We start from the raw sequence: 24057 nt of genomic DNA, 5'->3' as shown, positions 1-24057 counted from the left end.
CAGAGGTGCTGGGGAGATGACCCAGCAGTTCAAGGCACTTGCTTGCAAAGCCTGCGGGCTCAGGTGCAATTCCCCAGTACCCATGTAAAGCCAGACACACGAAGTGGCACATTCAGCACCAGAGGACCTGGCATACGCCCCCCTTCCTCTCTCCTCTCTCTCACCCACCTTCTTCCCCTTCTACTGAATCCCTCCTTCCAACTAACTGTCTTTTCTATATTTTTAAAATTTTTTTGTTTATTATTTTTATTTATTTATTTGAGAGCAACAGAGAGAGAGAGTGTGCCAGGGCCTCCAGCCACTGCAAACGAACTCCAGATGCGTGCGCCCCCTTGTGCATCTGGCTAACGTGGGTCCTGGGAAATGGAGCCTTGAACCGGGGTTCTTAGGCTTCACAGGCAAGCGCTTAACCGTTAAGCCATCTCTCCAGCCCTGATTTTTTGTTGTTGTTGTTGTTTGCTTGCTTTTCAAGGTAGGATCTTGCTCTAGCCCAGGTTGACCTGGAATTCACTATGTAGTCTTAGGATGGCCTTGAACTCACAGTAGTCTTCCAACCTCTGCCTCCCTGAGTGCTGGAATTAAAGGCCAGCGCCATCATACCAGGCTACTTAGATTTTGTGTGTGTATATGTGTGTGTGGCGGGGGGGGATACCCACTGAATTTAATTAAAGTTGCTTGCATTAGCACAGGTGTGGAGTTGTTCATCAGAGCATATGCAATTTACCAGTGGCTACACCACTGGAAAAAAAAAAGTCTCCCCTCCCCCAGCAACCATTAACTTCCAATAACTCCTCTGGGGAGACATGGACACCTCCAGCTATCTCCTGTCCAGGACAGAAATGTTGATGGGCTCACCATTGTTCAGGTTTTATTCAGATAAAGATGGCCACCGTGAGGTCAGGTCATGAATGCAATACCCGTAGACATGAATTTGAGCCTCCACCCGGAGGGGTCAACATGTGGGAGCCGTTTACTCAGTGAGTAAGTGGGCTGGCCAGCTGCCCAGTGCCCGTCTCTTGGAGAGGCATTGTTGTCAGCTACTTGTCCTTTCTTATGGAGTGGCTTTTGCAAAATGGTAAGGCTGTGTGGACGTGTGCATGCACATGTGTGTGAAAATGCTTCCACACAAAGAACGGGCTGCTAGGGCTAGTGGTGTAAAGAAGAGTAGTCTAAGAAATTGGTGTTCCTCACTGACGATGAGAAAGCAATATACTCAACGCCCCAATTGTTCTCCCATAAAAGCAAGTTCCTGTGCTTTTGTGACAGAAACAAGTCAGGCTGATTTATAACGTTGCCATCAGCGTCGCCTCCAGCAGCAAGCTTGGGCAGAAATAGAGAACAGTGGAGAAGCTTGAAAAGGTGGCTTAGAAGAAGTGGGGGGGGGGGGTGGTTGGGGGAGGTAAACATTTCCAGGAAGGAACAGAAGGTGAATGACCAGCGAGGGCTGCTAGACCAAGCTTCTGTTCAAGTCAGGACTGGTTTGAACATTTGAAGATGTGCTTTTCTTGGCAAAAGATGCAGTTTACAGGAACACTCAGGCCAGCTGTGTGTCTCCCGGCAGAAAAGAACCTTCCAGACTAAGCTCTAGGAGCTCTTGGAGGTGCAGAGGCTCAAGCCTGGGGCTGGGAATGTGAACCCACAAGGGAGGTGGCCCCCTTCCTGAAGTCTGTGTGAATGAGGCAGCAAGAGAAGCCGAGCCAGGAAGGAGCCAGAGATAGGCATGGAAATTGGGCAGTGGTGAAAACAAGGAAGAAACAAGCCAGGTCTTTCACAAGCACAGGGACTTGTCCCAGGATGCCACACCCACTACAGCCGGCGTCCCTTGGCGGGATAGTCTACTGCAGGCTTGCCCCTCTGTCCATCCCAGAAAATACGGCCCAATCAGCACTGTCTCGGGAAACATCCAAGAAATCACAGAAGGAAAGAGAGGGCGGGAGGGATAGCTTAGTGGTTAAGGTGCTTGCCTGCAAAGCTAAAGGACCCTGGTTCGATTCCCCAGGACCCTCGTTAGCCAGATGCACAGGGTGGCGCATGCATCTCGAGTTCATTTGTAGTGGCTGGAGGCCCTGGTGCACCCATTCTCTCCCTCTCTCTCTCTTCCTCTTTCTCTCTGTCAAATAAAAATGAAAGAAAAGAGAAATGTCAAAATAGCTAACTTTGCTCAAGACTAAGGAAAGAAACAAAGGAGAAGAAAATGACATACAAGTGAGACCAGGGCCCGGGAGCCAGCTCAGCGGATAAAGCGCTTGCTGCTCAAGCTGGAGTGACCGAGTGCAGTCCTCAGACCCTGTGTAAAAACCCAGAAGCCATGGTGGGCTTCTGTAATCCCAGAACGCTGATGGTGAAATGGGAGGTGGAGACAGGATAATCTCCTGAAGGCCTTGGTGACTAGCAAGGAACACTAGAGTTAGAATCCAACATGAGACACCCTGCCTCAGACGAGGTGGACAGGTGAGAATCTACCTAAAAGTTGTCCTCTGACCACCACATATGTATACCATGACATATGTATACATATATATACCATGACATATGTGTGCCTGTACTCATACGTGCATATACAAATAAATGATAAATTATTTTTAAATTAATTAATTTATTTACTTGAGAGTGACAGAGAAAGAAAGAGGCATATCTATAGAGAGAGAATGGGCGCACCAGGGCCTCTAGCCACTGCAAACAAACTCCAGATGCGTGCACCCCCTTGTGCACCTGGCTAACGTGGGTCCTGGGGAATCAAGCCTCAAACTGGGGCCTTAGGCTTCACAGGCAAGTGCTTAACTGCTAAGCCATCCCTCCAGCCCTGATAAATTATTTTCAAAAGTGGTAATAAAAAGAACATAGTAAAATCAGGTATGCATGATGTAAAATAATACTTTGCCAAACAGGTAAATGTTAATGCCTAGGAAATATCTAGCTGAGTTATATTTTAGGAAAAAATGTAAAGGATGGGGCTGGAGAGATGACTCAGTGGTTAAGGCGTTTGCTTGCAATGCCTAACAGCCCTGGTTTGATTCCCCAGTACCCACATGAAGCCAGATGCACAAAGCGGTAATGCGTTCAGAGCTTGTTTGCAGTGGCTAGAGGCCCTGGCACACCCGTATTCATTCTCTGTCTCCTTGCAAGTAAATAAATGAAATACTTCAAAAAAAATGCACATGAGATACTTGCAGTAAGCAGAAGAAGAAGATTCTACTGGAATAGTGGTCCTTAAAGACGACTGCAATTGTAGGAGACAGTCCTGGGCCCGCACTCATGTCTTGCCTTGTCTTCACAGTCCAAATTAGCTTGGGAGGGGATCTCATTCATGTCAGCATACCTTGGTTCCAAGACCAGACAAGTGCATCTCAGCTGGAGTGCAAGTGTGAGGCGGCGTCACAACCGCACACCAAGTCCAGTGGTGGATGGAAACGGAGAACGGGGATGGGGGTGTACCTCCGTAGTCCCAGGACTTTGGAGGATCTCAGGTTCAAGGCCTTCCTGAGCTACATACCCCCCTTCCCTGGAAGAAAAGAGGAGGAAGAAGAGAGAGCAGGAAAAACATTTATCGTGTTACTGACTTTCTGACCTAGTTTTTACTTTGTTGCCCTGAAGACACTACACAGGTCTTTTGTATAGTCAAGAATTTTTTTTTTTTTTTTTTTTGCTGTAAATCAATACAGTGAAGCAAATAAAAAATTTTCAAAAGAACTCAAAACCTAAGGCAAGTAGGTCAACTACAAAGGTGTAACATCTTTTTAATTCATTTATTGATTTTTGGTTTTTTAAGGTAGGGTCTTGCTCTAGCCCAGGCTGACCTGGAATTCACTATGTTGCCTCAGGGTGGCCTAGAACTCAGTAGTTCTCTTACCTCTGCCTCCTGAGTGCAGGGATTAAAGGTGCACAACTCCATGTCCAGCATAAAATCTTTATTTAAAATTTATTTATTTGCAACTGAGAGAAACAGAGAATGAGGGAGAGAGCTTGAGAATGGGCATGCCAGGAACTCTGGCCACTGCAAATGAATGAACTATGCAAATGAATGTACACCACTTTGTGAATCTGGCCTTATGTGGGTACTGGGGAATTGAACCCAGGCTGTCAGGCTTTATAAGCAAGTGCCTTTAACCTCTGAGCCATTTCTCTAGCCCCCATAGCTTGCCAATTCTTTCTTACTTTTTTTTTTTTTTTTTTTTTTTTTTTTTTTGGTTTTCTGAGGTAGGGTCTCACTTTAGCCCAGGCTGACCTGGAATTCACTCTGTAGTCTCAGGGTGGCCTCGAACTCATGGCGATCCTCCTACCTCTGCCTCCCGACTGCTGGGATTAAAGGCGTGTGCCACCACGCCCGGCCTAGCTTGCTATTGCTACAGTGAAGGTTCTGGGGCGAGAGCTCCAGACTTTTTTCGGAGATGGTAGATGAAAGACCATGGTTGAAGACGGGGCTCTTTAAGCCTGCTCTTTCCTATGTTAGCTGCCTCCATCCCAGTTTGAAAGCCTCCGGGACAGCAGAGGACATCCCCTTGACTGGGGAGGAGGGAGGGTGACAAGTTTCTGAGTGCCTCCAGTGTGAGTGGCCCTCATCTCAGAAGGGCTGCACCCCACTTCTTCTCTCAGCAGGAATGCAGGTCCTCTGGGTTACTTTCCTCACAGAAGCTCTTTGCACTTGAACTCAGAATTCTGGAAACAAGGAACAGCTTGCCTTAACGTAGACATTTCTCTGTGTGGACAGAGTTGGGCCAGTGATAGACACATGATTGATATCAACCATTTACAGACACCCCTGGAGTCTGGGTACCATGACTGCCGTTTATAAGAGTGTTTTCTAGAATTTCTGGCTCTGAGAGATGTGAAGCCAATCTCTTCTCCCCGCTTTGATTCCTTGGGCTTACAAGTTAAAAATGATTTAACTGGGGCTGGGGAAATGGCTTAGTGGTTAAGGTACTTGCCTGCAAAGCCAAAGGACCAAGGTTCAATTCCCCAGGGCCCATGTAAGCCAGGTGCACAAGAGGGTGCACACATTTGGAGTTTGTTTGCAGCAGCTGGAGGCCCTGGCACACCTATTCTTTCTCTGCTCATTTCTCTTTCCCTCTCAAATAAATAAATAAAAATAAAATATTAAAAAAATGATTTAGTTGCTTTCTTCCCCAGGTGGTACCTGGCTTCTTAGAATGGGAGCATTGCTCTGGAAAGATCAGGACATTAGGAGGAGAGTGAGAGATAATGCTCGGACAAGACAGGTCGGCAGACAAGTTTTCATCCTGAGGATCTGGGCGCAGGTCTGTGAGCACCCTGACCTTGGAGATGAATTCTGTGCTTTGAGACAGGATGGAGATACTGTTGTTGAGATCCCCCTTCTTACAGAGAGAGATGGGGGGCGGTGATGGTTAGCCTCTGTACCTTCTCTTTTGCGGAGTTTGGATGTTAAGTGCTTCTTTGAAGATTCCCATGTCCAAAACAGGCCAGGCCTCAGCATTTTTTTTCACACCACATTCACATGTGAGTGCATTCACATGTGCGTGCATGCATGCATGCATGTGTGCTGTATTTTTGGAATTACTATTTTTACTTTTTTTTAGATAAATATATAGAGAGAACTGGCACTCCAAGGCCTCAGCCACTGTAGTCAAACTCAGACTTTTGCGCCACCTAGTGGGCATGTGCGACCTTGTGCTTGCCTCACCTTTGTGCATCTGGCTTACTTGGGACCTGGAGAGTTGAACTGGGGTCCCTTGGCTTTGCAGACGAGTGCATTAACCACTAAACCATCTCTCCGGCCCTATTTTTACTTTTTACAAAGGTTGTAGTCTTATATTCCCTCTCCCAGAGGGCTCTCCTTAATAGGGTTATTGGTGTTATTAACGTTAGGTAGTTGAGGCCTCAGTCAGTATCTGTCGCACCACATTCTTTTCTCTCTCGCTGGCCACGCTAAACGTAGAGTACAACGATGTGCTGGGCAGGAGAAGGGGCACACAAGATGGAAAGAGATGGCTCATGTCAAAGGTTGGAAATAATATGATCAAAGCCTTTGAGCGATGGCTTTTGAGGTCTGCCAGACTCCCACTGTGCTGATGGCCTCTGTTGACATTATTTCTGCAGGTCACCACAGCTGGCTTGTCACTGTTGCTGTTTGATGTGATCCTGACCCGCACAACCATGGGATGGTAAGTCTTGCGCAGAGAGGGAAATGCAAATATGCAAGAATAGTAATTTAAAAATTTTTTTTGTTTATTTTTATTTATTTGAAAGTGATGGGCAGAGAGAGAGAGAGAGAGAAGGAGGCAGATAGAGAGAGAGACAGAATGGGCACGCCAGGGCCTGTGGCCACTGCAAACAAACTCCAGACACGTGTGCCCCCTTGTGCATCTGGCTAATGTGGGTCCTGGGGAATCGAGCCTTGAACCGGGTTCCTTAGGCTTCACAGGCAAGCGCTTAACCGCTAAGCCATCTCTCCAGCCCAAGAATAGTAATTTTTGCTCATATGTTGAAGAAAGGATGTATGCGTTCAGCCTGACCTACAGCCTGTATTAGTTAAACGTTCTACTTACATGTTTGCTCATTTAATTGTGGTGTGAATCCTTGAACACAGGGTCTTGTGTATTATAGGCAAGCACTACATGCTGAGACACACCTCCAGCCCACTCTTTTTTTTTTTTAGATGTGGTGTGTGTGGGGGGATGTTTTGAGTGAAGAGTCTCACGCTGTAGCCCAGGCTGGCTTTGAACTTGCAACAGTCTTCTTGGCCCCGGCCTCCCAAGTGCTTGGATTCCAGATGAGTGCCACCACACCTTCCTTTCCTCCTTCTTTACTATCATTGATATATGCATGTACACTCGGAAGAACACACATGTCACGTTTACACAGCTCATACAATATGTAATAACATGTACAATATTGCACACGTATACATACAAGGTTCCCTTACACAATTTAAACCCCGGTATGTTTTTAACAAATGAACATTATATACATAGTCTAACTGCTGTACAGTTCAGAACATTTTCTGGACAGCTCTCAACATCTCACCCACAGGAGAGTCCCCACTACTGGTAAACCACCGCTGGCTCTTTGGTTTCGGGGGTAGGTTAGGAATTGGCTATCTCTTTCAGTCCCCCTTACAGATACCAAAATCCACTAGTACTTAAGTCTCATACATAAAATCGTGCAGTGTTCAACAGATAACTTACACACATCCCCCTGGATGCTTTTTTATATATATGTATTTGAGAGAGAGAGAGGTAGATAGAGAGAGAATGGGTGCACCAGGGTTTCTAGCCACTGCAAATGAACTCCCTTCCTTTGGCTCTTACATTCTCTTCGCCACCTCTTCCACATTAGACCCTGAGCCCTGGAAGGTGTGATGGAAATATTGCAGTGCTGAGCACTTTTAAAATTACTATAAATAGGCTCTATCAATTGAGCCCAGAGCTCACTGATTCAACTAGTCTAGCTGACTAGCTCCCTCCCCAGGGATACCCTGTTTCTGCCTCCCTCTGCTGGGACTATAGGTGGCTCCCATGCCCACCTAGCATCTACATGGTGCTGGGGACCCAAACGCTGACTTCACTCTCATTTGCGCAGCAAGCGCTTCACCCACTGAGCCATCTGCCCAGCACCCTAATTTTTAAAAAAGTTTTATTTAGTAATTCACAAGCAGAGACAGATTGGAGAGAGATGGACCGAGATTTAGAATAGGTCCGCCAGGGCCTCCAGCCTCTGCAAACAACTCCGGATACATGCGCCACCTTGTGCGTCTGGCTTACGGGAGTCGTAGGGAACTGAACCTGGGTCCTTTGGCAAACGCCTTAACCACTGAGCCATCTCTCTAACCCTAAATTCTTGACAGTATCTTTCTCTCTTGCCCATATAGCTTTATCAATCATATTTTGTATAGAATTTCAGAATGAATCAAAGAAACCCAGGTGTTGGCCTGGGCGTGAGAAATCGGAGTGGGGAAGTCTGGGGCAGGAAACATTAAGTGAGCTGACCAAGGGGGAAGTTTCTAAGAGCCTATGACTCCAGGCTGCTTCACATCCTGTGGACTGGAGAGCATGCCTTGAACAAAATGGGCAGAAGGGCTGTATATGCCCAAATCAAGAAAGCAGTCTGTGCGGTGATTGCAAAAGGAACCTTGACTCTGGAATTTCCTGCATTTTTAGAACTCTTGAGGTTAGTTAGGGATGGTGTTTTCAGCCTCTGGGAATTTTTCAGCCACAAAGTGAACAAACAAAAGGGGTTTACTCAACAGTAATTCTGTCCTGCACAGAGCTGGTGGTTTTATCTATACACTGGACGAGTCCGAGCATGGCTAGGTGACCAGTTCTCAGGCCCCAGATAGGAGTGTCTGGTCTTTGGCTTCTGAGAATTTAAACCAATCAGAAGTCACAAAAAGGGCTGGAGAGATGACTTAGCAGTTAAGACACTTGCCTTCAAAGCCTAAGGACCCAGGTTTGATTCCTCAGGACCCAGGTAAGCCAGATGCACAAGGGGGCACATGCATCTGGAGTTTGTTTATAGCAGCTGGAGGCCCTGGCACACCCATTCTCTCTCTCTACCTGTCTCTGTCTCTCTCTCAAACAAATGAATTTTTTTTTTTTTTTTGGTTTTCGAGGTAGGGTCTCACTCTAGTTCAGGCTGACCTGGAATTCACTATGTAATCTCAGGTGGCCTTGAACTCATGGTGACCCTCCTATCTCTGCCTCCTGAGTGCTGGGAGTAAAGGTGTGCGCCACCACACCCAGCGAATAAAATATTTTTAAAACAAATATCACAAAAAGCTGAGGCTATTCCAGGTCAGCCTGGACCAGAGTGAGACCCTACCTCGAAAAACAAAAACAAACAAACAAAAAAAAGCTGAGGCTATAGGCTTTGTTGTTGTTGTTTTCTCATTTATTAAAAAAAAGGATTTTTAGGGGCTGGAGAGATGGTTAGTGGTTCAAGTGCTTGCCTGCAAAGCCTAACGACACATATTCAACTCTCCAGATCCCACATTAACCAGATGCACAAAAATGAGGCAAGCACAAGGTTGCTGATGACCTCACATCCATTTGCTTGTATGTTTATTCATTTCACTCAAGTGTTGTGCTGGGCTCTGAGGCTCTTCAAGCCCTGACTTTAGAGGGGTTCAGATGCTTTTGTTGTTATCAATGGGGGCGGGGGAGGGGCGGGGAGAGGGACAGTAGCTTAGCTGCACATAACCAGCAGTGTAAAATAGGGTTTCTCAATTTCAGCCCCATCGGTATTTGGGACCAGATAGTTCTTTGTTGGGCGGGTGCCCAGCTGGATAACAAGCAGCCATCCTAAGCTCCCAATTCACTCGATGCTGGTAGCACCCTCTCACTTATAATGGAAAATGTCCTTGAAATATTTCAGAGTATTCCATAAGAGGCAAAATTAGCTCCATTGGAAATTACTGTAGTTAAAATTCATGGAAGTGGGCTGGAGAGATGGCTTAGCAGTTAAGCGCTTGCCTGTGAAGCCTAAGGACCCCGGTTCGAGGCTCGGTTCCCCAGGTCCCACGTTAGCTAGATGCACAAGGGGGCGCACGTGTCTGGAGTTCGTTTGCAGAGGCTGGAGGCCCTGGCGCGCCCATTCTCTCTCTCTCCCTCTATCTGTCTTTCTCTCTGTGTCTGTCGCTCTCAAATAAATAAATAAAAAATTTTTAAAAAGAAAAAAAAAATCATGGAAGTGAATGAAGAAAAATGCTTTTGGCAGTTGCAACATAATCCTATGGAATTTGCTCATTATTATTATTATTATTGTTATTGTTATTTGAGAGAGAGAGGCAGAGAATGGGCATGCCAGGACCTTTCAGCCGCTGTGAACAAACTCCCGATGCATGCACCCCCTTTTGCATTTGGGCAACATTGTGCGCTTGTGTCACTGTGCGTCTGGCTACGTGGGACTCGGAGATGCCAACATGCATTCTTTGCAAGCACGTGCCTTAACTGCTAAGCCATCTCTCTAGCCCTTGCTCAGCTTTTGATTAGGGATTTAAATCAGCCCGGGCATCAAGTCCTTGGCAGCACCTCTAGCCGCTTGGGCTTGGGGAGTTGCCCTGACTGCAGACTTACACCCCCCACCCCAGGCTGTGAGCACTGCTTGCGGAGAAGCCAGGCTCTCTTGCCACTCCCACTGTGAGGCCAGCATCTCAGACCTGCCGACTCTACAACAAGCAACAAGCTTTACTGCTACCATGCCCCAAAATAACTATCAACCCAAGTACCTAACATTAGTTAACGTTCAAAGTCTTTAAGTAAAAACAGCTGCGGAGGCTGGAGAGACGGTTCAGTGATTAAAGGTGATTTCTCATAAAACCCTGACAGCCTGAATTCAGTTCCCCAGTACCCGCGTAAAGCCACACCCACAAAGCAGTACACACATCTGGACTTAATTTGCGATGGCAGGAGGCCCTGGTGTGTCCATACCCGCTTTCTCGCCCGCTGTGTCTGTCTGTCTGTCTTTCCAATAAATAAAAATATAAAAGCTGGTCTTGGCCAGCCAATTGTATTCTTCTTTATTTGTAAATAAATTTGTGGGGCTGGAGAGATGGCTTAGTGACTGAAGCACTTGCTGGCAAAGCCAAAGGACCCAGGATTGATTCTCCAGTACCCAGGTAAAGCCAGATGCACAAGGTGACACATGCATCTGGAGTTCCTTTGTGGTGGCTAGAGACCCTAGTGTGCCTCTTCTCTCTCTCTCTCTCTACCTGTTTCTCTCATTCAAATACATAAATAAATAACATATATACATATATTTTTAAATGAAGAAAGGTCATATGTGTGAGTATGTGTATGCATATTTTGTGTTAATACACATATGTGCTTGTATGTGCGTGTGTGTACGCGTGGAGGCTACGGTTCATATCAGATGTTTTCCTCTATTGCTTATTTCTATGAGATTGGGTCTCACTGAAGCTGAAATCACTGATTCCACTAGGCTGGCTGGCCAGCAAGCCCTAGGGATTCTTCTGTCTCCGCCTTCCCAGCACTGGGATTACAAGTGAGCGCCACCGTGCCAGGCATTTTATTATGTGGGTGCTGAAACAAGCTCATGCCCTCACACTTGCATAGCAGGCACCTGACCACTGAGCCACCTCTCCAGCCCCCTTTTGTATTTGACAATTTTATGCATGCATGTAATGTAATTTGCTCATATTCATCCTCCAGTACCCTCTCTGGTCCCCCTTTCTGTCCTGTTGAAACCCTCCCTTTTCTCAGTGAGCCTCCCATGGCTGTCTTGTGTGTGACCCAGTGGGTTTAATTTGGGTTGCTTACATACGCATGGGCTACTTTGCAGTGGCTACACCACCGAGGAAAATGTCTCATAGGCTGGAGAGATGGCTTAGTGGTTAAGGCACTCAACTGCGAAGCCTAAGGACCCAGGTTCGATTCCCCAGGTCCCATGTAAGCCAGATGCACATGGTAGTGTGTGTGTCTGGAGTTTGTTTGCAGTGGCTAGAGACCCTGGTGTTCCCGTTCTCTCTCTCTAATAACTAAATAAAATAAAACAAAAAAAATTTTAAAAAGAAGGGCTTGAGGGATGGCTTAGCAGTTAAGGCATTTGCCTGCAAAAGCCAAAGGACACAGGTTTGATTCCCCAGGACCCATGTTAGCCAGATGCACAAGGGGCACACGCGTCTGGAGTTCGTTTGCAGTGGCTGGAGGCCCTGGCACGCTCATTCTCTTTCTCTCTCTCTCTCTCTCTCTCTCTCTCTCTCTCTCTCTCTCTCTTCCCCCCTCCCTCCCTCCCTCTTTCTCTGTCAAATAAATTAATTAAAAAGAAAATGTCTCCTCATCCCCAGCAGCCATTAGGAACTGAGGGAGAGGTGGGACCTCATGAGTCCCTCTCTGTAGCAACCATTATCTGCCTATGACTCCTCAGGGCGGCTGCGGGGGAGGGCTCACCCATGACAGAATGGTGACAGGATCCATCTTGGGCAGGTCTTGTGCAGTGAACCTCAGCTGGTGTTCAATGGCTATGTCATGTTTGCAAGACAGTGCTTCATAACCTCCTCCCCTGCCTGGGGCTCTTACATTCTTTGTGCCTGTCTTTTCCCTAAGCCTTGGAGTGATATTGACGCCCCAATCCAGGGGTGAGCACTTGACAGTCACTTCTTGTCAGCACTTTGACCTGTTAGGAACAGCACTGAACTGTGAGCAGAAACATCAATATTGAGAAGGTGGTTTGATGGGTACAACTTGTCTATTTAGCTAAACAGCCATGCTAGGCTCCCCATTAGGACCTGTCCCCTAACCTAGCCATGGGCTTTTGATCAGGTTTACATTACCAGACATGAATTCTCTCCTGTAGAGTCAACTTCCAGTCCAATCAGAAAGTGGTTAAAAAGTCATGCCATTTCTGCGTGAGAAGGAAAATACTTAGTAGCAGAGGCCAGTAAGTTAAAAAGGAGACATAAAGGGAAGAGAAAGGAAGGGAGGAGGGTACTTAATAGGTTGGTATTGTATATATGTAAGTACAATGATTGAGATGGGGAGGTAATATGATGGAAAATGGAATTTCAAAGGGGAAAGTATGGGGGGGTAGGGAGGGAATTACCATGGGATATTTTTTTATAATCATGGAAAATGCTAATAAAATTTTTTAAAAAAAGGAATGTAAGTGTTAAGAGGGAACTGACCGCATAAATTATGGCATTTCCACACAATGGAATATTATGCAATTATAAAAAGGCAAAGAGAGGGTGGGGAGGTTGCTCAGTGGTTAAAGGCACTTGCTTCAAAGCCTGCCAGTATAGTTTTGCTATTCTTATAAAGAAACAGAAAAGAAATATATATATATATGTATGTATATATATATATATATATGTATATATATATACATATATATATAAAATATATATATATATACAAATATTTGTAGTTTTTAAAAATCTATGATAGGATGAGAAAAAAATCAAAAAGCAGTAGTTATCTGTCATAGGTGTGAGGGTGGATGGAAGATGAGCATGGAGTCGTGTCTTGTAATAAAGATCTTTTTTTAAATTTTTTTTTATTTATTTATTTGAGAGCGACAGACACAGAGAGAAAGACAGATAGAGGGAGAGAGAGAGAATGGGCGCGCCAGGGCTTCCAGCCTCTGCAAACGAACTCCAGACGCGTGCGCCCCCTTGTGCATCTGGCTAACGTGGGACCTGGGGAACCGAGCCTCAAACCGGGGTCCTTAGGCTTCACAGGCAAGCGCTTAACCGCTGAGCCATCTCTCCAGCCAAAGATCTTTTACATTAAAAAAAAAAATCTCCCCCCTCTGAAGGAGTATCGTGAGATATTGTCCCCCCCATACAGAGACTTCTGAACTCATGATTCCACCAGAAATATCCATCACCTCACGGAGGAATGCCCTCAGTGCAATGAGGTGGGAGGAGAGGGAACGTAAGGGTGTAACCTGATGGGAACATGACCAATAAGCAATATGTTAGTATATAAATAAATCAATAAAAATTCAAAAAAGTGGGCTGGAGAGATGGCTTAGCGGTTAAGCTCTTGCCTGTGAAGCCTAAGGACCCCGGTTCGAGGCTCGGTTCCCCAGGTCCCACGTTAGCCAGATGCACAAGGGGGCGCACGCGTCTGGAGTTCGTTTGCAGAGGCTGGAGGCCCTGGCGCGCCCATTCTCTCTCTCTCCCTCTATCTGTCTTTCTCTCTGTCTGTTGCTCTCAAATAAATAAATAAATAATTAAAAAAAAATTCAAAAAGTCATGCCAGGACTGCGCCAGTGGGCACATCTTGCCCGGAAGGGAGCTGGCGTCGCATTCAAGGCTCACAGGTGAGGTAGACAGCTGGTGGCTTTTCTCCCCTGCAGCCTGCATAGTACCTTTTGGCACTGCGTTAGCCATCAAGGCAGAAGTTGCCAGCTTGCTTTGTTTTCTGTGCCTGCAGTCCAGCTTGTGGTGTCTTCGGCTTTAGAGTCTTACCATCTAGTTCTGGTGGGCAACCAAGACCAGACGATAGCCTGTATTGTTTGTTTTGGGGTCCACTGGGTCCTCCTTGACCAAGAGCACATAGGGAGGTTTTCTCAGTGCTGGCACCATGGCTTCTGGAAGCATCTATCTACCTGTGCATGGATGGTACTTCCACTCAATCTCTCTCTCTCCCTCCCTCCCTCCCTCACTCCCTCCCTCACTCACTCCCTCCCTCCCTCCCTCTTTCCCTCTGTTTTTCAAGGTAGAGTCTTACTATAGCCCAGGCTGACCTGGAATTCACTATGTAGTCTCAGGCTGGCCTCAAACTCATGGCGATCCTCCTACCTCTGCCTCCCAGTGCTGGGATTAAAGGCGTGCGCCACCACACCTGGCTACTCAGACTCTTAACTTACATTTTTTAGTTAGCCAGTAGGTTTCTTCATGTTGTTTTTTTCATACAATGCTTAGGGGTTGACCCTCTTCTCCCCTCCTTTCCCCTATTTTCCCATCCTTGCTTAAATCTTTTTTATTATACAAAGTCCTTTTCAGGGCTGGAGAGATGGCTTAGCGGTTAAGCGCTTGCCTGTGAAACCTAAGGACCCCAGTTCGAGGCTTGATTCTCCAGGACCCACATTAGCCAGATGCACAAGGGGGCGCACGCATCTGGAGTTCGTTTGCAGTGGCTGGAGGCCCTGGCGCACCCATTCTCTCTCTCTCTCTCTCTCTCTCTCTCTCTCTCTCAATCTCTCTGCCTCTTTCTCTCTCTCTCTCTCTCTGTCGCTCTCAAATAAATAAATAAAATAAATAAACAACAACAAAAAAAGGTCCTTTTTAGCCAGGCGTGGTGACACATGCCTTTAATCCAAGCATTTGGGAGGCAGAGGTAGGAGGATCACCATGAGTTTGAGGCAACCCTGAGACTACATAGTGAATTCCAGGTCAGCCTGGGCTAGGGCAAGACCCTACCTCAAAAAGTCACCAGAAAAAAAAAATCTGTTTTAAGCCCAGTAATTTAAATATCCAGATTTCAATTTAATTATTCGTGTTTTAAATAACAAAATTTTAAAGTGTATATTGATACTAATTTCCTCTGTTTTAAAAAGTCAGCATCTCTCCTCCCCCATTTCTCTCTCTCTCAAATAAATAAAATAAAAACTCAGCAACGGAAGTTTAGCACATATAAGAGGGAAGAATTCTGACCTGTGAGCGAGTGAAGTAGAATTAGTCATACATCTCCTCTCAGAAGCTCCTCTAGATCATGCTCTTCTTTTTATTTTTTAAATTATTTATTTATTTATTTATTTGAGAGCGACAGACACAGAGAGAAAGACAGATAGAGGGAGAGAGAGGGAATGGGCACGCCAGAGCTTCCAGCCTCTGCAAACGAACTCCAGACGCGTGCGCCCCCTTGTGCATCTGGCTAATGTGAGACCTGGGGAACCGAGCCTCGAACCGGGGTCCTTAGGCTTCACAGGCAAGCGCTTAACCGCTAAGCCATCTCTCCAGCCCCATGCTCTTCTTTAGAGTGGCTTTGGATTATGACACTGAAAGAATAACCAAAATGTAGCTTCCTTGTCCTAAGGGTTTCATGAATAACTTTTCTTCTTTGTCCATCATTCATTGGGCCTGTTATTAATCATAGGTTACCCACCATCATGACTGCTCAGACTTGATCCTGGTACAAACCTCACCAACACCAAGGGTCTTCATAAAATGATCTTCAAGAGCTGGGTGTACCCAAAGAATTTCCAGCACTCTGGAAGCTGAGACAGGAGCATTGTAAGTTTGAGGCCAGCTTGTGCTACATAGTGAGACTCTGAATCAAGAAAAGCAAAAGGAAAAACCGAAAAACAAACCAACCAACCAACAAACAAAAAAGCCAGGCTGGGTTTGGTGGCACACGCCTTTAATCCCAGCACTCAGCACTGGGGAGGCAGAGGTAGGAGGATTGCCCTGAGTTTGAGGCTACCCTGGGACTATATAGTGAATTTCAGGTCAGTTTGGACTAGGGTAAAACCCTACCTTGAAAACTACAACAACAACAACAAAAAGTTATAAAAGAAATGATCTGAGTCTTCTTTGAGTAAAGATGTCATATTTCTTTGATTTTAGGACACTTTCTGGAAAGTTCTTAAATCTATACGTAGGAAAAATGAATTTAAGTGCAAAGTAAAAGTTTCCCTGATATATTCCAAAATACCTTTAGGATAATGGTGTCGAAAATGCATCAGTTTTCTATTTGAATTAATAATAAAACTATTGCAGCCTTATTTATTGATTGATTTGAGAGAGAGAATGAGACGAGGTGTACCAGGTCCAGTGCAAACAAACTCCAGACTTTTGCACCACCTTGTGCATCTGGCTTTATGTGAGTATTGGGGGATTGAACCTGGGTCCTTTGGTTTTGCAGGCAAGTTCCTTAACCACTAAACTACCTCTCTAGCCCTAAAACCTCTTTTTCTTTTTGAGAGAGAGAGAGAGAGAAAAGAAATAGAGAGAGAATGGGCACACCAGGACCCTTAGCCTACTGCAGACAGACTCCAGGCGCTTATGCCCCCTGTGCGACATTGCGTGCTTACGTCACTACATGTAGCTGCATGAGACCTGGAGATATGAGCATGAGTTCTTAGGCTTTGCAGGCAAGTGCCTTAACCACTGAGCCATCTCTCCAGCCCTGAAGCCTCATTTTTAAAAGATGTTATCTAAAGAGTGTTTTCTCAATAATTACTTAGTTAAGTTCATTACATCTCAAGTTGTGGCCTAATCATCAGATAAGCCATTAGGGAAAAATGCTTTAGTGAGGAAGAGGAAGAGGAAAAGCAAAGTACTTGGACTAAGAATGGGAAGTGGGGAAATATGTAAAGATTCAGTCGTACATTGAATAAATATGTATCCAGCGCCATGTTGGGTGCTGGGCCCTGCAGCTGGGGAAATGATACAGTCTCCATTTTGTCTGCTGAGTTCAGTGGGAATTAATCAGGTCACCCCAATAAAAGATGTAAGGTTGAGGGGCTGGAGTGATGGCTTAGTGGTTAAGGCACTTGCCTTTGAAGCCTAAGGACTCAGGTTTGATTCCCCAAGACCCACGTAAGCCAGATGCACAAGTTGGCACATGTGTCTGGATTTCGTTTGCAGTAGCTAGAGGCCCTGGTGTGCCTATTTTCTTTCTCTCTCTCTCAAATAAATAAAATATTAAAAAAAAAAAACTTTCAAAAAAAGATGTAAGGTTGAGGCCTTTGAAGGGAGAAGAGCTGAAAAGATGCTAAACTAAGTCTCTGGAGAGAAGCTAGACGTTCCTGGCCATATGCACTCTCCAAGCTGATGTTTATGCCTCAGTCACAGGAAGTGGCTCATCTCAGGAATGATGGGATTGCAAGATTCGCAGACGGGTCAGCCAAGCTGTGACTTAAATAGTTGTAATCCCATTAAGATTCCTGGACCCAGTGTCAGCTCCTGCTGCTGTTCAGAAAACAACATCAGAGTTCACCTCTTGGCTCTCTTCATAGCAAATAAGGCAAGGTTTGTTTTCATCTGAGCATTCACACAGCTCCTTAGGGGGTTTCATAAAGAAAACACCGCCCAAGGGATGAGTACAAGGGTACTGCACCCCAGCATCGTGCTTCTGAGGTTATGGGAGAGCAAGGCGCGGAGGGCCAGCGCCACCCTGCTCTGCTTGCTGGTGATTAAGGAGGATTCGTGGGAAGTGCAGAAAATGGCTGAAATAAATTAAAAGGCTCGTTAAACAGAGCTTTGCGCAGCCCTCTGTTTGGTTATTGACTGTGTGGGTGTCCAGGGACATGAGATGACACATGCTTTCCGTGTGTGTGTGTGTGTGCGTGCGTGCATGTGTGTGACTGAGTTTGGTCGAGAATTCACCAAATAGGTTAGATCAGCTGGCCAGCAAATCCCAGGGATTAAAAGCACATGTCACCATGCCCAGCTTATTTATTTATTTATTTATTTACTTATTTGTTGAGCTGGAGAGATGGCTTAGCAGTTAAGGCGCTTGCCTGCAAAGCCTAATGACCCCTGGTTCAGTTTCCTAGTACCCACGTAAAGCCAGATGCACAAAGTGGCACATTCATCTGGAGTTCATTTGCAGTTGCTGGTCGCTTCGTGTGCCCATTCTCTCTGTCTTTCTTCTCTCTCTCTTTCTCTGCTTGCATATAAAAAAAAAAAAAAAAAAAAAAAAAAACTCCTTTTCTCTTTTTCCCTCTTTTTTGTTTTTTTAGAGAAAGAGACAAACTCCAGACGCTTGTGCCATCTAGTGGGCATGTGCGACCTTGCACTTGCCTCACCTTTGTGCATCTGGCTTATGTGGGATCTGGGGAGAGATCAAACATGGGTCCTTAGACTTCGCAAGCACCTTAACCACTGAGCCATCTCTCCAGCACCAAAAGACCCTTTTTTGTTGACAGTTTTCATATGTATGTATAATGTGTTTTGATCATAATCTCCTCCCATTACTTTCTTTTGTTCCCCTCATTATCTCCCCTCCACTGACCCTCTTCCATTTTTGATGTCTTTTTGGGGGGCCCTCCTCTAGCACTCAGGATGACATGTTGATGGGCCCAATATCATGCAGCTCCTGTGCTGCTGTGAGGCCAAGCATGAAACAGCATGACTTAATATCTGGAAGATAGCATTGTAAGGCACTCCTTCCCATCCTTTGGCTCTTACATTCTTTCTGCCACCTCTTCCACAGTGGTGCCTGAGCCTTGGAGGGTGTGATAGAGATGTCTCACTTAATGCTGAACATCCACTGTCACTCCTTCTCAACACTTTGATGAGTTTTGAGTGGCTACCACCATCTGAAAAGAGAAGCTTCTTTAACCAAAAGTGAGGGCAGCATTATATATGGGCATAACTAAACATGCCAAGCTTCTTTTTGTTTTTAAACCACTAACTCTGATATAATGGATATGTTGCAAATTGGTCATATTCCCATTGAACTATAGTTTTTGTGTCCTCTCTCCCTGGACCGCATTCCACTGAGGGGTCATGAATAGACCCTAGAGGGAAGCTTTCACTGTTCTTTGGCTAAAAGGAGATGTTATGCCCATCAGAAAGTCTTCTATGGGGACTGGAGAGATGGCTTAGCAGTTAAGGCACTTGCCCGCAAAGCCCAATGACCTGGATTCAGTTCCCTAGCGCCCACGTAATGCCAGATGCACAAAGTGGCACAAGCATCACGAATCTGTTTGCAGTGGCTAGAGGGCCTGGCGCATGCACCGTTTTCTCTCTCTTCCCCTCCTTTCAAATAAATGAATAAAAATATTTCTTTTAAGTCTAGCTGTCTGCATTTAGCTCCTTTGATCCATGCTGCTCTTGATCTTAGCTAGAGAACCTGTTTTTTAGAGATGGCAGCAAATTCCAGGAAGACCCCAGACCCACCAGAGTGACAAAAAAAAAAAAAAAAAAAAGACAACTGACTGGTTGGCCTCTCTACCTCATCTACTGGCTTTTTTTTTTTTTTTTTTTTTTTTGGTGGGAGGGTTTCAAGGTAGGGTCTCACTCTAGCCCAGGCTGACCTGGAATTCAGTATGTAGTCTCAGAGTGGCCTCGAACTCATGGTGATCCTCCTACCTCTGCCTCCTGAATGCAGGGATTAAAGGTGTGTGCCATCACGCCTGGCTTTATTTTACTTTTTAGCAGATGTTCTGGGGATCTAACTCAGGTCCTCATGCTTGCAAAGCAAACAGTTTACTGACTAAGCTATAGCATGTGTGTTCTTTAAGAGATGCTAATGAGAACAGCATGTGCATGTTTCATGATATAGACGCTAGTTCCAGCCATGTGACTGTGGATTGAGAAGCACTGGCTGGTTTCTTCTCACTATAACAGGGTTTCTGCAGGAAAGTAGAAAGTATGTTCCTTGGGGCTGGAGAGATGGCTTAACAGTTAAGATGCTTGCCTGCAGAGCCAAGAGACCCAGGTTCGATTCCCCAGGACCCAAGTAAGCCAGATGCACAAAAGGGAGCATGCATCTGGAGTTCGTTTGCAGCAGCTGGAGGCCCTAGTGGGCCCATTCTCGCTCTCTCTTTCTTTACTTGCCCATTTCTCTTTCTCTCTCAAATAAATAAATAAAAGAAAGCACGTTCCCACTTGGAGCTTATGGTACTTGGCATACATCTCTCTTCTCCTTTCCTCCCCATCTCCATTTTTAGCCTGGTAGGGACACCCTATGCCTCCTCCCTCAGCAATTGGCTACTTGACCAGCATCCTTCTGCTCTCACGCAGAGAGAAGAGTTCCTCCCCCAGTCTTCAGATGCAGGAGCAGGTTTGTGGGCTTTCAGGCAAGGCTTACTGTGGGAGGCAGCTTCCACGTCGTCAGTCCCCTAGGCTGGTCCAGTGGCTCTCCCCAGAAAGATGCCCACTGAGATGCACCTAAGTCCAGTGACACTGGCTCACCTGGGTAGCGAGGTGCTTGCACAAGAAGAGGTACCCCTCATTGGTCATCTTCAGGCAGGAGTTAGGTAGCTAGCCTTCTGTAGGGTCACTGAGGCAAGGATTACTGCTCTGAGAGCTGAGCTAATTAGAAAATAACTGCGTTTTATTAACTGTCTAGTATAGGCCAAACACAGGGTGGGTGGTTTCTGATACAGTCTTGCTAAGACTTTATAGGCACTGTTGTAGGCAGCTCCCATGGTTCAAATGAGGACACTGAGGCTGGAAAACTTGCAACATGCACAAGGTTACATACCGAGTAATTGCTGGAGCCCAATGTGACAGGTCTGCCCAAGTTTGCTCATGTATGTATGTGTGTGTGTGTGTGTGTATATATATATATATATATATATATATATATATATATATATATGGAGAGAGAGAGAGAGTCATTCACAAGGGTGATGTTTATTTCACTGGGAATGTTATATACATAGCTCATGTGGTTTTTTCATATATTTAGCATCCCAAATGTGTTAGAAATACAGAGGTATTGAAGATGGAGAGATAGCTCAGTGGGTAAGAATACTTACTGCAAAAACATGAGGACCCGAGTTCAATCCCAAACCCCAGATGCATGTGCCACCTAGTGCGCATGTGCGACCTTGCGCACTTGTATCACCAGGCATGGGCTGGAGAGATGGCTTAGCAGTTAAGGCGCTTGCCTTCAAAGCCTAAGGACCTGTGTTCGACTCCCCAGGTCCCACATAAGCCAGATGCACAGTGATGCCAGTGCGCAAGGCCGCACATGCTCACCAGGTGGCACATGTGTCTGGAGTTTGATCACAGTGGCTGGAGGCCCTGGCATGCCAAGTTTCTCTCTTTTTCTCTCTCTCTGTCTTGCACAAAAAGGCCAGTCCATTGGGGTTGCCTCAAAATAAAAAATAAAATGGATAAAAAAAAATTTAGAGCCAGGCATGGTCATACATACCTGTAACCCCAGTAATGAAGGAGGTGGAGACAGGAGAATCACTGTGGCTTCCTGGTCAGCCAGTCCAACAAAAAAAATAGGGCGATCAGGCTGGAGAAATGGCTTAACAGTCAAGACGCTTGCCTGAGAAGCCTAAGGACTCATGTGTGAGTCTCCAGGTCCCACATAAGGCAGAAACACAGTGACTCAAGCGTGCAAGACCACACGTGTGCACAGGGAAGCCCACACATCTGGAGTTCAATTGCAGTGGCAAGGGGCCCTGGCATGCCAATTCTCTCTCTCTCATAAAAAAAAAAGACCAGTCTGTTGGGCTTGCCTCAAAAAAGAAGGGGGAGCAATCTACATTCAGTGAAAGATTGTACCAGGGAAGTAAGGTGGGAGAGCAATAGAGGACACCCAACATCAGCCTCTGGCCTCTACCCACATGTGCATGGGGTATATGCATGTGCGCACACACATGCATATTCCACATGTTCATGCACACATATGACAACAAAAAAAAACATGGAGGTGGTGTGGCCTAAAAGTGTGTGTGCTGTCTGTAAGAGACCCGGGGTACTGGGTGAGTGATGGAAAGGAAGGGAAGAAAAGGTGTTGTACAAAAACAGCCTCCCTCCATCAGGGACCCACCATCAAAATACCTTAGCAGTGGCCAAGCGCCGGTACCCAGAGGAATGGCAGGGGACTCGGACAGAGGCCAGAATGTCTACTGAAAAGCTTAAAATAGAAAATGGAGGGACTTTTGGATGTATTAAATTCTAGGCATGTTAAAATATTCAGTTCTTCCTCTCCTCACTGTCTCCAGTTCTCTCAGTTGTTCCTTTTCAGATCCCTGACCATATTTCTTTCTGGGCTGCTAGGAAATTCATGATTCCCTGTTGGTATGACCCCCCCCCCTTAAATGTTCTCTGTCATTTGCAGTGAAGTTAAAAGGTTCTGAGGTCATCACCTTATTAATTATAAGATGATAAATACCAGTATCAGTTCATATCCCCCCACAGACTTTCTAGCACGCTCAATCCACTCTAGCATAAAACATCCAAGGGGTGTGGTGGGGGGAGAGCCCTGCTTCCTTCTCTTGCTCTTCTCTGAGAGCCTCAGCCTGGTCAGGATAAGTGGGACCCACTCATCTCCTGTTTCTAAGCCCCTCCTACCTTATACCCAGGTTTGCCCCTAGGTGGCAGGTGGTTCTTGGACTTCATGGGAATGGAGGAAGCGTGGGCTAGGAACGAGAGCGGTGGTCCTGGCATGAGGGTGGTCCCTCTTGTCCTGTTATGTCTGGGGGTCTGCAGGGCAGGGAGAGCTCACCTTGTGCTCTCGTTTGCAGCCTCCTGCTTGGCTTACTTGGAGAGGCCTTGCTGGTCTTGTCTGAGCCGAAGAGCTCCTGAGGAAGATGGGAAGAAGGTCGCCCCTGGAGAGAGTACACAGCACCCTGAACTCCCCATTGAGAGCATCCGGAAGAAGGACAGCGAGACCAATCTGGGGTGTCAGGATGGGCAGAGCCCGTGGTCTTGTGTCATCTGCCCGAGCTAACCGTGGTGGTGCTGATGGTGGTCTTCTAGACTGGTGCAGAGCAATGGACCATCTTAGACTGTCTCTCCCTAGGCATGTGCCCCATGGTATAGAAACTGGAAGTAGAAGGTTCTATCCAGACAGCTCTGTTTGCCTGGATGGACCCTAATAGCCTCTGAATTCTGAATGCCTTTCGCCAAACCCTACCTTGAATCTGAGGTCTCTGCCCAAGGAGGGTTGTGATTTTTCGTGGTGTTTTGCATTTTTACGTCATGGAGTCTCCTCCGGCTTGCCTGGAGCTCACCCCTCCCTCAGTGTCCGCACAGAGCCATTCTTCTGACCTCTGCCTGGGGCAGGGCCAACGTGGATATTGAGTGTGCGTCTGGGCCAATGTAGGATGCAAGCAAAAACCTTGTTTGTTGAGTGCGTGTTGTCTTTTGTGGGCAATGTTATTTTTTTAATTCCAGCTTCTAGACTTCTCTTGGTTCTTGTAAAGTGACCAGTATGTGCCAATTGTTTTTTAAATTATTTATTTGCAAGGAGAGAAAGAGAATGGGCACACCAAGGTTTCTTGCCACTGCAAGCAAACTCCAGGTACATGCACCACTTTGTGCATCTGGCTTTACATGGTTACTGGGGAATCAAACCCAGGCCATCAGACTTTGCAAGCACGAGCCTTTGACCACTGAGTCATCTCTCCATCTCTCTCTGTATGTTACTTTGACTAAGATTATACAGGCTAAGCTGGTGACTTAATGGTTACAAGAAGTGTGCGTGTGTGTGTGTGTGTGTGTGTGTATGTGTGTGTGTGTGTATACACACGTGCATGTGTGGAGACCAGAGGACATCCTTAGCTGTTGTCCTCAGGAATGCTGTCCATTTCTTTCTTTCTTTCTTTTTTCTTTTCCCTTGGTTTTTCGAAGTAGGGTTTAGCCGGTTTATTTCTTTTTGAGATAGTCTCCCGTGGGTGTGGAACTCACCCAATAGATTAGATTATCTCTGCCTCCTCAGTACTGGGATTACTGGTATGTATCCTCATGCCCAACATCTGCATGGAGCTAGGGATTGAACTCAGGTTCTCAGTCATGTGGGCAAGGAAAACACTGTATACTAACCACATTGTCTTCCCAGCCCCATACCGCACCAGAGGTCTTGAAAGTACTGATGAATGACTCATTGGACAGCGGAAGCAGACAAATCCTGTCTAACACGTCTACACACTTTTTCTTTTTTCTTTTCTTTTTTTTTTTTTTGGTTTTTCGAGGTAGGGTCT

At 46.1% G+C, this 24057-nt stretch overlaps 1 protein-coding gene across 3 annotated transcripts in view; it reads left to right on the top strand.

The window, feature by feature from the left end:
* The window catches only part of Tmem241 (transmembrane protein 241), a 152061-nt gene extending 128490 nt beyond the window's left edge, over positions 1 to 23571 (top strand). For 2 of the 3 annotated variants that reach the window (XM_045135129.1, XM_045135132.1), the window contains 2 exons: positions 6076 to 6140; positions 22600 to 23571. In XM_045135129.1, coding sequence (XP_044991064.1) covers positions 6076 to 6140; positions 22600 to 22660 — 126 coding nt within the window. In that variant the 3' untranslated portion in view covers positions 22661 to 23571. Of the gene's footprint in view, positions 1 to 5127; positions 5258 to 6075; positions 6141 to 22599 lie in introns of those variants that run through there. The other variant, XM_045135131.1, reaches the window with a different exon arrangement.
* The last annotated feature ends 486 nt before the right edge of the window (positions 23572 to 24057 follow it).

This window comes from Jaculus jaculus, chromosome 15, assembly GCF_020740685.1.
Source record: "Jaculus jaculus isolate mJacJac1 chromosome 15, mJacJac1.mat.Y.cur, whole genome shotgun sequence".
NCBI classification, from domain to species: domain Eukaryota; kingdom Metazoa; phylum Chordata; class Mammalia; order Rodentia; family Dipodidae; genus Jaculus; species Jaculus jaculus.
The sequence above is the reverse complement of the archived record's forward strand: the minus strand, read 5'-3'. Positions and strand labels throughout refer to the sequence as shown.